The following is a 15,925-nucleotide window of genomic DNA, read 5'->3' as shown; positions in this document are numbered from 1 at the left end:
TTCTCTTCTTCTATGCTTTTTCACCAATGCAGTAACAGCTTCCTTAACATGTCTACACTCTGTTTTAAGCCCTGTCTCTGTAGTCTGATCCTCTAACAAATCATCAAGCTTCTCTTGAAGCTCAGGATCTGCCGCTTGTAGAAACAATTCAATTTTCTGACTTGCAAGAGCCTGCTGTTCTGCAGGATCTAACTGCTCAAACCGACTTTCAAATTCTCTTAATAACTCTGTAGCCACAAGACCCTTATTGGGTTGTAGAACCCACTCTTGGAAACTCTTGCGGGTAATTAAACTCGTGTCTTCAATGTAAAATTCTTCCCTGAGTGTCTTCTTGAAAGCTACCCAATCAGCATCCTACATGTACAATTCGGTAACTCGGGCTTTCAATTAATGTACAGTGACCCGTACAAAATACTGGCTCCATGCAAGTTGAGCCACCCCAAAGAACTCCATCTTTTGAGCATAGGCATGCAAATATGCAGATACATTCCTGCCATTAAACAACTTCATCTCACGCTCTACTGCTTGCAGAGCATTCATCACAACAGTTTCTGTTTGAGCAGAAGCCTGCATCACTTGTTGTTGTTGTTGTACCTGCATAAGCATGTTCATATTCTGCACTAACTGCTGCAAAACATCACTAGAAATTGTGCTTGAAGGTTCTCCCATCCTGTCTTTCCTTCCGACAACCTTTCACGTCGGGTTCACCAATGTCGGAGGGGTTTTAGTCGAAAGATCGTACCCACCGGGGATCAGAGAGAGAAGGACGTAGAGAATAGGAGATAGAAGAGAAGAAAAGACTAGACAAGAGGTGCACAAGATAAAGACAAAGCTCAATGAATCAAAGCACTATGTATTGATAGAACCTGTGAAGATAAACAAAATCCTTGTCTGGGACTACACGGAAGCAATCTCCAAGCATTAGATCTCTTGGAGCTCCCTGGTAGACCAAAAACGCACACCAAACATTAACTTCTTCTCTGCTGCTCAGATCGCAAATCTGATGGTTCCGTTGGCTTCGAAAGGTGGGTAAAACCCTAGGATGCCCTGTTAGAATTCTGCCAGGTCACTCCTCCTCCTTCTTCCCCACTCGAAGTGCTGTTTGCTACCTGTCAACTGCGATCGCGCACGCGCGCGAATTCGCAAGCCCTCCCTTTTTTGCATGAGATCTCCCAAACTGGCTGAAAGCAACTTGCTTTTTGCATGTCACCCTATTCTAGAAGTTTTCTACACCTTTTTAGGATATTTACAAGAAATAATATCCAAAATATCAAAAATAGGCTAAAATTGTCCAAAAATCTCGTATTTTTGAACCATCCATACTACGGACACTGACACTAATGACTAATAGGGGATTGACTCTCTAGATCAATAAGAAAGCTGGATGATGATGCACTCCAGGGTTTTTCACAGTGTCCGCGTAGCGGCACGACAACGTGAGGCGGCAATACAGATGCGAACGGATGGAATCTCGGCCGCCCGTGCGAGGGCCGAAGCGGCAATAGGGGGGATTCCATCACTCTCCCAATGGCTCCACCAATCATTGGGAGAAGAGGAAGGTATTCCTTCTTGAGGCCTGGGAAGCATACTGTCATGGGAAAGCTTGAAACGCCAGCCAGTGGGTCGGATGCGGAGTCAAAGCCGTGCTGCCACCTCGCAAAGAAAGCGTGGGCCATACGCAACTCAGTTGCATGACTCTATTTGACACCGCTGGCGAGTCAAACTCAACCTGGGTTGTCCGCGCGCCGAGCGGCTACCAACAATCTTACACACCAGAGTGGAGGCCTCTATGGATTCAATTGTCATAGTGGGGAGCTGGATGTCCGCTTCTGAGAAGAAAAGGCAAGGGATAGCGGCCTGGGTCGGGGATGACGGAGCGGCTGCCATGGAGTCCTCTTGAGGGGTGAAGACCACTGGGAGTCGAGGCTTGCCAAATGAAAAATTCCAAGAACTAGAGAAACTGCCTGATGAAACGAAGGGGACGAAGAGTCGGAGCCAAAGGGAGACGTTGGGGGGGGCTGGAGAGGTTGTGGGGGAGGGAAGCAAGGGAGGGGGAAGGTTGTTTTTTGGGGGGGGGGGGGGGGGGGGGGGGCTACGGGGAGTTGGGGTGAGGAGAGAGAGGCTCAGGTTGAGCCGAGGGAGGGGAGCACGTGGGGGGCAGCGTGAGAGAGAAAAGGGGGAGGGGCGAGGAAGAGGGGGGGGGGTGGGGGGGGGGGTACGTAGGGGGGATAAGGGTGGGAGAGGTGTGAATGCGGAAGGAGGGGGGGAGGGGTGCGCATGCTTAAGGAGGGGGTACGTGAGGGGCGTAGACAGGTAGAGGGTGAGAGGAGGCGGCAGTGAAAGGAGGGGCGCAAGCAACGAAGCTGTTCACAGGGGGGGTGCTCGCAGCTCCCGATAGGCGATTAGTGTCTATGAGTTAAAATTGTATGGCCCCCATAGCCATGGTTGAGCAGCTCCGATGCCCAACATCCCCGTATTCACACGAGAAGGTGGCCTATGAGGCCAGATGGTTTAAAGACAACGCGGATTAAATTTGGCACACTACCAAATAGGCTACATGCTATACTGGACTGTTATCGCATAACGGTCCACACATGGAGTAGGTAGACGTTACTTTGGGACAATCTGTCTTAACGGGACTCAAGACGAGCCCGGATGGCCATGGGAAGTGGAGCAACTGCTACATAGTTGCAAGTACATCTTTATGGGTCGAGTCTACACCATGGACGGTAGCACCGACTATGACTACGGACCTATGCGGCATGTCACAGCCACCTCGCGTATACAAGCCTATATAGATACACGTCTTACCCCTTCTCCACACAGTTCAGCAGCCATCAGTGTGTTGGAAATAAGTGCACACTAGGTATACTCTTTTCCTAGTCTAGTATAAACTTTTGTCTTGAGTCTTGTGTGTCTGCCATGTGGCATCTTATTTGTCCCACATATCAGCGTGGCTACTATCTCTTGTACTACACACCTATATATTGCGGGTGTCACATCATAAGAAGTATCTAGCTTGTGTCTTGTCTACACTCATCTCAAGGTAACTCTTTGTCCTTCAATCTTGTTCTTATTTCACTTCTAGTCTTCTAGTTTCTAGCTCTTGTTTCATATTTTTGACATGGTATCAGAGCAGGCTGCTCCTGCCCTGTGTTGCCCGCCATAGCTTCAAGCCACCATCTCCCTAGCTGCGCTCAGCTTTTAGGACCAGCCGCACCTATTCTACTTCAGTTCTGCCCTGCTGCTACTGCAGGCCTTTCTTTTTACCTCAGCCTATTCACATTCAGTTCAGGCTGGGCCTGTTCAGTTGCTGTCCAGCCACTTTCTTGTTGCCGCCCTGTTCCAGAGGCTGTTCCGGCCTGTTTTCCAGCAGCTGCTGCGGACTCCCGTACGTGTTCAAGCTCATACAGCTCCTGGCCGACCTGTTTTTGACGTTGCAGCCCGACTTGGACCTTCGTGGGCATTTGCTACAACTGTCTATTTCTACAACAGTCTGCTCACGCCCTGATTACAGCCGCTATCTATTTTTTTCCCCTTCAGGCCGCCTAACCTATTCAGTTCTGCCATCGCTTCCTCTTGAAGAGTCTACAAGGTACTGTGCATTGTCTCCTTTTGTTCATGCTCATATCTGCAAACTGCTGGTTCCTCATACTTCGATGGGCTGTCACATGCTATGGCCTTGACAAGTGGTGAGAGAGCAGGCTTCTAAAAACAATTTGGATCTCTTCTTTCATTCATTTCTGCAATCTTGTAAGGGAATAGACACTGCCCTTGCATTTTAGCAAGAGGTAAGACCTTCCCACATGGCCTCTTCTACTCATTCTCTCATGTCTATCGACAAATTCAATGGGTCCAACTTTCATACTTGGCAAATCAAAATCAAGTGCCATCTTATGAAAGAAAGTCTTTGGGACGTTGTTCACCATGCTGCTCCCGAAGATTCTGACATTGAGCAAGTTGTCACTTATGTTCCCTCTGCCAAGAATGACAAAGCCTATGCTATCATCTTGCTCGGTCTTGGAGATGATTACATTCATCACATCTCCGACATACAGTCTGCTTCTCGAGCATGGATCACTTTGGATACCCTTTTTGGACCCCGCTCTAAAAACTCTAAGTTTGCACTTATGATCTCATTCTTTGATCTATATATGCAGGAGGGAGCTACTATAGCCTCTCATGTCAATTATCTTCGCAGTCTTATGGTTCAGCTTGCATCAGTGAAGTCCCCCATCTCCGAAGATATTGCTATTGCTGTGCTTCTCAAAAGCTTACCTGACACCTATGCTACTCTTGTCACTACCTTCAAGTATCACAATAATCCTACTCTTGAAGGTATCATCAATGCTCTCCAAGAAGAGGAAAGAACTCAACAACAAAAGGTAACTGACACTGCATTTTTAGCAAAGAAAGGAAGTTCTAAGGTAAGAAAGCCTTGCACCCATTGTGGCAAAACTAATCATACGGAGAAGGACTGCTTCAAGGCTCATCCATGTACCATTTGTGGCCGTGATAATCACCGGGAGAAGGACTGCTACTCTAAACCCTCTACATCAGCTCCTACATCTACCTCAGCCCATGTTGCTGCAGCATCTCCATCAGCAGATCTTGCTGTTCATTCCTCATACGATGAAACGTGGGCTTTCTGATTACTTCATCTTTCTTGTCTACCACTTTGACCACCGATGATGTAGGTCAAGGGGTTCTAGTGTCTTACTCATTCTGCTTTTGGACCTCTCTCTTGTTCCTACCCAAGAGGCAGAGATTGCCCTTGAGGAGGGGATGTCTTCAAGGTCCATCTGTTTGTCTACAGTCAGTCTTCTGTCTATCTAGTCTTGTCTGTCTGTCTATTTGTCTATCAATCTGACCGTGTCTTGTTTTGGATCCATCTTGTCCCTATCCTTGTGGACCCATATGAGGATGAGGATATCACTTGAGGAGGGGTGTCTCAGGATCTTTGTCTGTCATGTCTTCTGTCTTGTCTCTCAGTCTATCGGTCTTTATGTTTGTCTTCTAGGCTTGTCTTTCTGTCTTTCTCCTAGTGTCCACTTAAGGAGGGTGTTGGAAAATAAGTGCACACTAGGTGTACTCTTTTCCTAGTCTAGTATAAACTTTTGTCTTGAGTCTTGTGTGTCTGCCATGTGGCATCTTATTTGTCCCACATATCAACGTGGCTACTATCTCTTGTACTACACACCTATATATTGTGGGTGTCACATCATAAGAAGTATCTAGCTTGTGTCTTGTCTACACTCATCTCGAGGTAACTCTTTGTCCTTCAATCTTGTTTTTATTTCACTTCTAGTCTTCTAGTTTCTAGCTCTTGTTTCATATTTTGTCAGTTCTACTCCTCTTACATTCAAGGAGTTCAGCTCATTGCTTCGGGATGAGGAGATGAGGATGCAAAGTCACAATCATGGAGACCAGGCTTTCTCCGCTAACACAAAGAAGAAGGGTGATAATTCTAACTCTTTAAATAAAAAGAAAAAGGTTAAATGCTTTTACTATAACAAGAAAGGGCACAGCGCCAAAGAATGTAGGAAAAAGCAAGCAGATGCCAAGAACGGCACTCTAAAGACCAAGGAAGAATCCAGTCATGCTGTAGAAATAGAGCTATTTGTTGCCATTGAAAAGTGTGCAGGGAGACGGCTAACGTTGCAGCACATGATCATTCTTGGATCATCGCGACAGAGGGGCTTCTAGGCAAACGACCAGTCGCAAGGATTAGTATTTCTCCCTAAAGCCTGTGTGAGATGACATCATGGTGGCAGTGGGCAATGATGCAAAGTACCCAATAAAAGGTTCAGGTAGTATTTCATTTATGTATAAAGAAGATTGTACAAAAAGTCTTTCAAATGGTTTGGATTCCAAATATGAAGAGAAACCTCCTTTTTGTCTCAGCAATCACAAACCGTGGCTTGCAAGTTCACTTCGATAAGAATGGTGCAGCCATTCTGGATGGAGATGATAAGGTCGTTGCAAAGGGCATTCGGAGAAACAACTTGTATTAGCTTTCGGTGTTTGCAGTCTAGGCCGACTTGAGTAGTAGCCTCGTGGGTCTGTTTCAACCTGTAGAGTGCCTTCCATAATCTGTAAACTTTTCTTAAACCACGAACCCAGATGATTGTTCCATGTATACCTCCTCGAGGTTTCCTTTGAGAGGAAAGTAGATTTTACATTCATTTGGAAAACAATCCATCCCCATTGTGTTACTAATGCAAGAACAGTGCTGATTGTGGTTAACTTGGCTGTACAAAACCTTTGGCGATTAGCCATGCCTTGCACTTTTCCAAAGTACCCTTAGATCTGTATTTTGCTTTGTAAACCCACCTAGTGCCAATTACCTTATGCCTTGGAGGACGATCTACAAGGTCCCAAGTGTGGTTTTTCAGGATGGAGTCATATTTTGCTTGCATGGTTGCCATCCACTTCAGATTCCCTTGTGCTTCAACAAAGGTGGTAAGCTCTTGAATCTTGAGTCCCTCTTCCATAAGAGAAAAATTGACAAGATTCTCCAGAGCCCTATTTTGCTCCTCTAGCCTTCTGGATCTACGAACATCTTGAGGCACATTCTCGATGGTTCGAGGTTTTACTCCATCCAAAAGTTGCTTGTATCACTTAGGGAATCGCTTACCTTTTTGTGGCACATCATGCTCTTGTTCACTTTCAAGATCCATGTCCATAGGAAATGCATTGGGCTGCCCTCAATCAAAATGCGAGGAAGCTTGTGTGTATGTGGAGGTTGTGTTGCTTTAGTGACGTTCTTGTTGCATGATGAAGGAGGAGAAAGCTCCTCCTCCATCAGACATGATTGTTCTTGGAATACCACATCACGGCTCACTGTGATCTTCTTTGCCTAAGAGTGATAGAGCCGATATCCCCTCGACTCCATGCTATAACCCAAGAAGATGCATTTCTGGCTTTTGGCATCCAATTTGGTTCTCTGAGCATCTGAAACATGTACATAACTTTCACACCCAAAATCTTTCAAGTCTGCAGTTAAAGGTTTCTTACCCGAGTAGGCCTATAACGGAGTCATCCCTTTGACAGCCTTTGTTGCACTCCTATTAAGAATGTACACAACCGTGTTAACTGCCTTAGCCCATAAGAATTTAGGTAGAATTCTATCATTAAGCATATGCCTAGCCATCTCAACAATACCAGGATTCTTGCGCTCTGCAACACCATTTTGCTGCAGAGTGTGAGTGGTAGTGAGCTCCTGCTTTATGCCTCTTTCTTTGCTGAAACCCAAGAATTCATCAGGCACGAATTCTCCTCCTCGGTCTGTTCTAAACTGCTTCAATTTTGATTCTATCTCAGTTTCAACCAATGCAAGCCATTCCCAAAAGCTTGAGACTTTTTCTTAAGAAAATACACCCAAATCTTCCTACTGTAATCCTAAAAAATAGGAAGAACCTTCAAGTGCAATTGTACTCGTCTTTTCACATAGATCAGCGTGTATGAGTTGAAGAGGAGCCTTGACCCTAAAACTAGCCTCTTGTGGAAAGGGTTTCCGGTGCTGCTTACCCATCATGCAAGCTTCACATAAATCTGGACCATAGTAACAAAAAAACCGTTTCTAGCTTTCGAAACCTCAAAACTTTGAAACGGTTTTTAAAAACCTCGAAACCTCTCTAGTACGGCAGTTTCTCCAAAATTTCAGGTTTATTCTCCTCCCCCTCAATTTTTTTGGGGGTTTTTTTACAATTGTTTTTCTTCCATATCCTCATCACCTTCTTTCTCTCTTCTTCTCCTACCTCCCTCCTTCCCTTTTCCATCTTCTGCTACTTCTTTCACCTCTACTCCTCTTCCTTCATTCTCTTCTTCTCTCCTCTTTATCTTCCTTTCTCTTCGTCTCTCCTCTTCTTCTCCCTTGCTTTTCTTCTCCTTTTCTCTTCTCCTCTTCTCTTCTTTTCCTTTTTTCTTCATACACCATCCTTCAATGTTTTAAATCTTTCCCAATTTCAACCTTTTCTTCTTCAATTTCTTAAGAGTCCTTGATTGAACCACTTGTGACATCTAATCAAGCAAAATTACCATTATGCCTCACCAAAATAAGGATGGTTCCCCGAGATGTGTGAGAAGACACCATTTTTTTTTATCATTACACTATGTTTTTAGATGGCTACTATAAGTTCTTTAAGTATTTATACTTTATGAAATTATTGATTTTTCGAAACCTCGCGGTTTCTTAGCCGAGGGACGAAACCTTTTGAAACAAAACCCCAAAAACCTCGAAACGAAAAAAAACTCGAAACGTTTCTTGTGACTATGATCTGGACTGTAAGAAATTGGTGGCAAATGCTCAACTACCTTACCTTTCTGCATCTCTAAAAGAGTCTGCATACTGAGATGCCCATCTCTCATGCCAAAGCATGGTACCAGAGGATTGATGCTTACTTTGTGAGTATTGGTCTCTTACGTAGCCCTTCACATGCAAATTTGTATGTTTTTTGTCATTGTTCTCTATGTAGATGGCCTCTTCTTGACAAGGGATCATCAAAAAAGATCTCACAAACATAACAAATGCTTAGTGCAAAGTTTGAGATGACATATCGTGGGCTTATGCATTATTGTTTGGGGATTGAGGTCTAGCAGGAGCCAAATAACATTTTTCTCTCTCAATAGAAATATGCAAGTGAGATACTCAAGGCATTTGGCGTGACTAAATGCAAGGCAGTCCCAATGGAGGTTGATGTGAAGTTGTCCATCAAAGACACCTCAAACCTTGTGGATCAGACCTTATATAGGAAATTGGTTGGTAGTCTTATCTTCTTGTGTAATACTAGACCAGACATCAATTTTGCTGTTGGTGTTTTAAGCAGGTTCTCCAACAAACCTCTAGAGAATAATTGGAAAGTAGGTATGCGGGTGTTGCGATACATCCAAGGTACATAGGAGTACGGCATCACCTATGATGTGGGCAAGACCCTCAGTGGCTTTTGTGACTCAGATTGGCCAGGTGACTTCGACATTGATTGGGTATTGTTTTCTCTTGGTTCAAGATGCATTTCTTGGATCAGTAAGAAACAGCCCACTATTGCATTCTCATCAGCAAAGGCTGTGTGCAGAGTTTCATGCTCTACATCATGTGAGGCATTGTGGCTGGGGAGGATTCTACGGGATATGGGAGTGGTGCAGAAGCATCCTACAATGCTCCAATGTGACAACCAGAGTTGCATGGCCATTGCTTTGAATCCCGTGTTTCATGCTCTAACGAAACACATTGAGATTCATTCTCTCTTTGTGCGTGAACTCATCATGTTCAGGGAGGTTGAGATGGTCTACTGCTCGACAACGACAGAGGACTGTGCAAACATCTTCACAAAGGCTCTTAGAAGGGATGGGTCGCCCTCTCACGCGACTTCAATGGGATCCGGGAGAGTGGACATGGCATGATCCCTTTGATAGAGAGGAGGCTCTTGGCACCCCTTTCTTTGCTTACACTGCACGGTTGGGCTGCAGGATTTAGTTGCGCGTGATTGAGGGCACTCCAGCAGCAACGGGCAGCATTGGCAGTCTCAGGGCCTCCCTCCTCAATCTCTCTATGGAAGAGGTAGTGGGACTGTCTTCGGCCTTGAAAGATTACACTCTTTCTGTGGCAGTTGGCACATTGGAGCCTGGCGGTTAGCACTTGGCTGGCCATCGAAGTGCAAGGTGCGGCCATCTTTAGGAGTCCCAGCAGCATTGCCTTCGGGATTGCCCAAAGGTTCAACAAGTTTGGCAGAGGATTCTCCGCATTCCCACTGCGGAAACCCCCCCCCCCCCCCCCCCCCCCCCCGCGGCGCTTTGGGACACAGTTGCTTGGGCCACTGAGGAGGATGGTGGGAGCCTTGCCTTGCCTTGCAAGTCTCTCATCTCGGTATCTTTGAAGTTCTAGTTCTAGCTCCCTCTTCTAATCATCGGGTTCCTGGTTCCTGCTAGAGATGGGAAATTTGCAGCAATATTGCTGTGTGGCATATTTGGAGAGCTCACTGTAGAGTGAGGCCATTGAGGGCACTCTGACCTGGCCAGCTGAGTCCATCCGGAGCATTTGGCTCGATATCATTCATACCCTCATGGACATTGGAGGAAGGTTCAGGGTGGCTCCGATCGCATGTAGAAGCACTGTGAGGCCCTCTTGCGGATTTGACGTCACAGCCCTTTCCTCACTGACAGTGGTGGTGAGCCCACTTGGCATTATAGACCACCTGTGTTGTTGTACCCCCCCCCCCCCCCCCCCCCCCCCCCCAATTGTATGTGGTAGTCTTCTCCCCCAGAGCAGCCAGCCGAGGGAGGAGCACCCCTTCCCGCTTTTTCTCAGTTTTCTTGATTATCGCTCCCCTCTATGGAACTGAGTTTGTTTGGTAACTAATAGAAGGATCTCTGTCCTGGGGGGGGAGAGAGAAAGAAAACGTCCCCTGATGGAGGGAGACTATGTTGGAGAGGGAGATGGGAAGAGCCACTCTAGGGGCCTTTACCATTGGCAGAGATTCAAAGAATGTGTGCCTTCAATTCTTCTGGCGCTTTGAGGCAGCTAGTAAATCTTGCTGAATGTGCTCCCAAGTCCATGGCACGAACTATCTCATCAGGGGGACCAAAAAGGAAAGGGAAAGGGGAGAGAAGGAAGAGAGGGGATGTGTGCATTGAGGGCAGGTCCCACGTGTGTGGGGCCTGGGCAGCATGGTGTGCCTCCATGGGGATGATTCCAAATCGTGACTGTGTTTTTCCTTGCCACTTCTTTTTCAGGTGGCCACGCTATTGCTACTATCCCAACAAGAAGAGCGACACTTTCTAGAGGAAAACATGGTTGCTGCTCGAGAATACCAAATTGCAGAGCTACAGAAGCAGCTCTTACAGGTTAGCTCGCACTTAGTCAAGCTAACATAAAATCTACACAGTTCTCATCTAAGAATCAAAATCATAAGTACATCATTGTATGGCTTTAGGTGACAAGTGATAAAGGAAAAGCTCTTATAGAAGTTGCAAACCTTCACGAAGAACTTCAAAAGGTTCAGGAACAACAGTGGTGAGTTTAATTAACATAAGAATCTTTGTAAAAATGCAAGTGATATATCAGAGAGCACATTTGACTTGTTCGTGGGATTGCCTGCAGCAAGCTGAAACAAATGTTTCAGCACAGTCACGGTACTAACGCCAGCAATCGAATGCTTCCAGCAACTTGGAGTAAAGATGCACTTCAAGAGACTTCAAAACTCCCAGAAAACATGGATACACATGATGATCGAAACAATGTTTCTCCTCACTGGCCTTTGAAATATTGGTTGAAAGGATTAGATTATGTGGGCTCCAAATTTCGTGGTCAAGATTTTGTTAGGACTAAAGTGAAAGGAAGACCTAGTATAGCCAGGTAAATTTCACTAAAACACAGGTTCAAGATGCTTTTTCCTTGATATTTTAAAAGCAAGAGTAAACCATTTTTCTTCAAAGCTAATGAGGTTAAATTGTGGTGTGCTTCGGAAGGTTACAAGCTGAAAATGCTGCTCTGTGGGATATTCTGTCTAGCCTTCAGCAACTCTGCAGTTTAGCCAACCGACTACATCAAACGATAGTTAAGGTATGAGAAATTACACAAAACAAACCACCCCCCCCCCCCCCCCCCCCCCCGCCCCCCGAACACACACACACACACCTCCCCCCCTCGCCCCCCCCCAGCTGCATGCACCCTTTTTGTCCTCCTCCTTCCCTCAACAAAACCACCACCACACCACATCCACCCACCAAAAACACCCCCAACAAATGCGCACACAGGCATGCTGTCTCCTCTTTCGTACCTTTTTCCACTCCTCATCGTCTTTTTCCTGTGTGTGTGATTATTTGAGCATGAAGTTGTCATTCCACAGAAAAGGAGCGAAACTTAATCATGCTTATGAGCAACATATGGGAGAATAATTAACACAGCATAACGTTTTGCGTACTTTACGTTTTAGAGAATGGTTAGCACGGTGTGGTGTCAAAGTACACTTTTTGGTGAGTCGTGACAAATGCATTGATTGCAGGTGGTGGGCAAACCATGGACCAAACATGATGGTGCTGTCTCCAGTGCTGTGCAAACAATCGATGGTGTCATAGCAGAGGCACGGCATCTAAGAGTAGCGGTAAGTAGCTCATTGCCATTGAGTTACTCAGGCTGCAGCATTGCTGAGTCACCAACGAAGGAAATGGATAAGATAAAGCCGCATGTTTTAGATGCTGAAAGAACAGGAGTGCCTACTTTTGGAATGGCATTACTAGATTCTATTATTCTTGCTGCAGAAATTTGTAGAACATGTCTAACTGCACACAAAAAGTCATTTGCAAGCAACAGTTTCACAATCTTCCACCAGTAAAAGTTTAGTAGTTTGTCTTTTGCGTGTACTGGGGAAATCTTTGCATCAGGTTTCTGAAATGGAAATCCATGTTTTTTTAACATTTTCCCACTTCCAAGTACATGAAATAGTACACAACATGAAGTATTACAGATGCGATATGATCCAAGACGATGTTGTGAGTGTGAGCAAGAGCTTCAAGGGTATGCTCTCAGGTTGAAATCTTTAAGCCCTGCATGGTATGGCCTTACCACTGTTGAATCCACCAAGCTTTAGTTGTCTGTTGATTCTAACAAACACGTTGTAGACGGGGTTTTCCAAACAATGATACCATATTTCCAGACAATGGCCTTCCTTGATGTTCTTGAAACTCTAGAAGCTACTTCATTCATTATTGGCTTTCATTTTGTGTCTCTTCAACTATTGTTATGTTTTTATAAATAACTAGTCTTGATGGCAACTATATCCATTGGAAACATAACTGCCTAGATTCTTGATTTTGTTGAGTCGACTCATATGGATGGTTCGATTAGCAACTATCAAGCTCCTTGATGTTAAGGAGCATTGAATAACATGTGACATTGTGAAGTGTAGCTGCTTTGCTCCTAAGATCCGCAATGACATTCAAGTTGTTCCCAATATGAATAAGTAGACTTCTTACAAATTCATGGATGATGCAAGGTTATTCATGGAATTTGTTGGATGATGAGTGAGGTGGCAACGTCATGTATCATTAGGTGTTTACCTGCCAAGGTAGCAACATAAATGCAAAGTAATGCTATTAAAATAGATAAAAGTAAACAAAGAATATTGAGGTAGTATTCTAGGCTTGAGCTTAGTAACAAGTTATCATCACACCACCATTCATAGTCCACTTGAAGCTACAAGATTCGGAGAATGAAAAGTATTTTTGCTTTTGAGATTTCTTGGCCTTAGAATGTGAAACAAAGTACATCAATTCAAGCTGCTACTCCATACAAACTCTTTACCTGTCCCTCAAGCTATTTTACCATTAGCAGGAGAAGAACTATGTAAGAAGTGTTGTCCTCAAAGTTCATCTTCTTACCTTGGACATAGCATTAGCAGGAGAAGAAACATGTAAGAAGTGTTGTCCTCAAAGTTCATCTTCTCACCTTGGACATAGCATTCATCCTCCATCCATACTACCTTTATCACTAATTCATGCCTTTTGTTGCTACTAGAGAAAAGCTAGCCAACTATTTACGATGAAATCAAAGGTGGTCATTGTGTAACAACGCATTTTCGAAGTGATGCAATTGAGCTAGGTGTTTGTTAAAATGTTGGGAGAACTTCAAGGGTTTGAGTCTTATTCTAGCTTTTTAAGTGCCATTTTTTTTTTTGGTGGGTTCATTGTGATTTGGCATGGGGTCTCTTTTTTTCATTATTTGGACTTGGTCCTCAAATTCTCTCTCTTGGTCTCGTACTCCCTTGACCCTTCTTTAGTTGATTCACTTGCATACCATCTTATGGAAAAGGATACAACAAACTAGATGCCTTGCTTGTTATATATTAATGGAGGTGAGTTTTTATATTAAAAGGGATGCTTGAGGAGTGTGTTAGCAAAAGAGGGCAAAAGTGCATAGGGTAACCCAGACAATGTGATTATTGTTAGATAAGTGAAAGGTTCATGTAATATCAAAAGGTGGTTGAGGAGGATGCTTAGAGGCATGTGCAATTGATGAGATGACATTTATTTTTTTCTAAAGAAGGCAGTTGATAGTTACCTGAAGGCAAGGAGATCTTGGGTAGTCCATTTTAAAACAGATGAAAGATTGATAGAGAAGACTTAAAAATGTTATGATAAACATGTAGAACATCAAAGAAATGGAGCAAACATGGAGATACAATGAAATGGCTTTTTCATGAAAAAGATGAATCCCTAAAATGCCTATCAACTTGATGTGATATGGAAGACTCGATGTACGAGATGAAACTTGTAGCCTCAAGGTCATGAGTTGTAAAAAAGGGAAAAATACTCATACATGGGTTATGTATAGGAGTTTAAACATGGGCCTGATTAAGCTGACTCTGCTATTTTCAATAAAGCTCCTATGAAATGAGGGGCTCCTAAATTCTGATGATATGGGAGTATAACATTCCTATCCAAGTTGAAGGGATTATATAGGGCTAAAGAAAAAGCATACAAATAAGGATTTTAACATCTTGATATTGGAAGAAATGAGTACAAGGTCCATTAATGTGCAAAAAATATAGATCTTGAACAAGACACAAGAGTTGGCCGCCAACACCCTGCATAGTTTTAGAACCATACCATGTAGCCAAACTTAGTTTCTTTGACATCTACTACTACTTCAAATGTAGCCCATGTTGCTTTCTTTGACATCTACAAGAACCAATACCCTGAGAGAGTTGGTGCACAAGATGGAGACGCACCGCACTACCATCATCATTGAGGATGTCACACGGGTGTTAAATATAAGATGTGTGTGTGTGTGTGTGTGGAGGAGAATAGAGGTCAAATTGTTTTCATGGATGATTTGAAGTAAGCCCTCAGTACCCCACTCCGTTATTCTTGCAGAGTTTGGAGAAACCCCCTTTGGTAGTTGATGCCCTCTTCTAGTTCATAAACTGCATGTACGCCTTGGATAGAGATAGGCTCACCTAGTCATCATTGGAGTCATCTAGGCAACTAGCCGAGATGGGACAAGTCTGGGTTTGGTATGCCAAGGTTATACAATTGTTCCCTCTCACATGGGCTTCATATGGACTGTCTACCCCCATTCCACAACTACAGCCTGATGTACCACAATTACATCTCACCCACCAGGACATTAATCGACTTATTTGAGCCGACCTTTTAGATTAGAGACCAAGTCACATGGTTGGATCCATTACAACTTCTTAAGATGCGGTTATATCGGGACCACTTTATGAGGCTTATAGAGGATGGCTTCATTCAGAAGCATGGCTATCTTCACATAACAATCATATGCCATGAGAATTACAATCAACTAGATCAGAGTCTCGTCACACCACCTAAAGGTGGAGACTAGATGAGCAAAGGGAATTGCTAGAGAGAACATGTTTTGTCCAGTGTACTGTGAGATTCAAGGAAGGTTTCATTGTCTCTTTAGAGAGGGATTTGGACCATTGTCTTGAGTCATTGATTTCTTGGACTAGCGATTCCTAATAGAGAGAAACACTATCATAGAGGTCAACTATGTAGAGGGGCACAACATATGCTACCTCACAACCCTTCTTTTATCATCCATGTGCCTCTGCATCTCCACCAATGCCTCCCTAGACAAAGTGATCCAGGTGCAGGATGCTCGAGACTCATTGATCCAAGGAAATCCTCCACCCGACAACTCCAGATCCAAGAGATTATCCACAGATATATAGAAGTGCCGCTCCTCCACAGGTAGCGATCGTGGTGGAGAGAGCCTCTGTATCGCCAAAGATGTCAAGGACCCACTCTGATACTCAGGGCTTGGGAAAACATAGGTTGTGTAGAGTTTGCTCACATTTGTGGGAAAAGAATCCTCTTCAAAATTTTCAAGTTTTAGTTATATTTTGGAAATTTTATAGAGAAATGCCTTCTCAAAATGATCGATTTTCTCTTCAAATTACAA

General features: G+C 44.2%; 1 protein-coding gene across 7 annotated transcripts in view; it reads left to right on the top strand.

Moving 5' to 3' along the window:
• Positions 1-12,728, top strand: part of MEE13 (myosin heavy chain-like protein) — a 93,887-nt gene extending 81,159 nt beyond the window's left edge. For all 7 annotated transcript variants that reach the window (XM_086816743.1, XM_086816744.1, XM_086816745.1 and 4 more), the window contains 5 exons: positions 10,732-10,842; positions 10,932-11,011; positions 11,099-11,353; positions 11,467-11,560; positions 12,003-12,728. In XM_086816743.1, coding sequence (XP_086672869.1) covers positions 10,732-10,842; positions 10,932-11,011; positions 11,099-11,353; positions 11,467-11,560; positions 12,003-12,332 — 870 coding nt within the window. In that variant the 3' untranslated portion in view covers positions 12,333-12,728. The remainder of the gene's footprint in view (positions 1-10,731; positions 10,843-10,931; positions 11,012-11,098; positions 11,354-11,466; positions 11,561-12,002) is intronic.
• Positions 12,729-15,925: the final 3,197 nt, after the last annotated feature.

Source organism: Cibotium barometz, chromosome 22 (assembly GCF_041138505.1).
Source record: "Cibotium barometz isolate CiBa-2024 chromosome 22, ASM4113850v1, whole genome shotgun sequence".
Lineage (NCBI taxonomy): Eukaryota > Viridiplantae > Streptophyta > Polypodiopsida > Cyatheales > Cibotiaceae > Cibotium > Cibotium barometz.
This window is presented reverse-complemented; position numbering and strand designations above follow the sequence as displayed.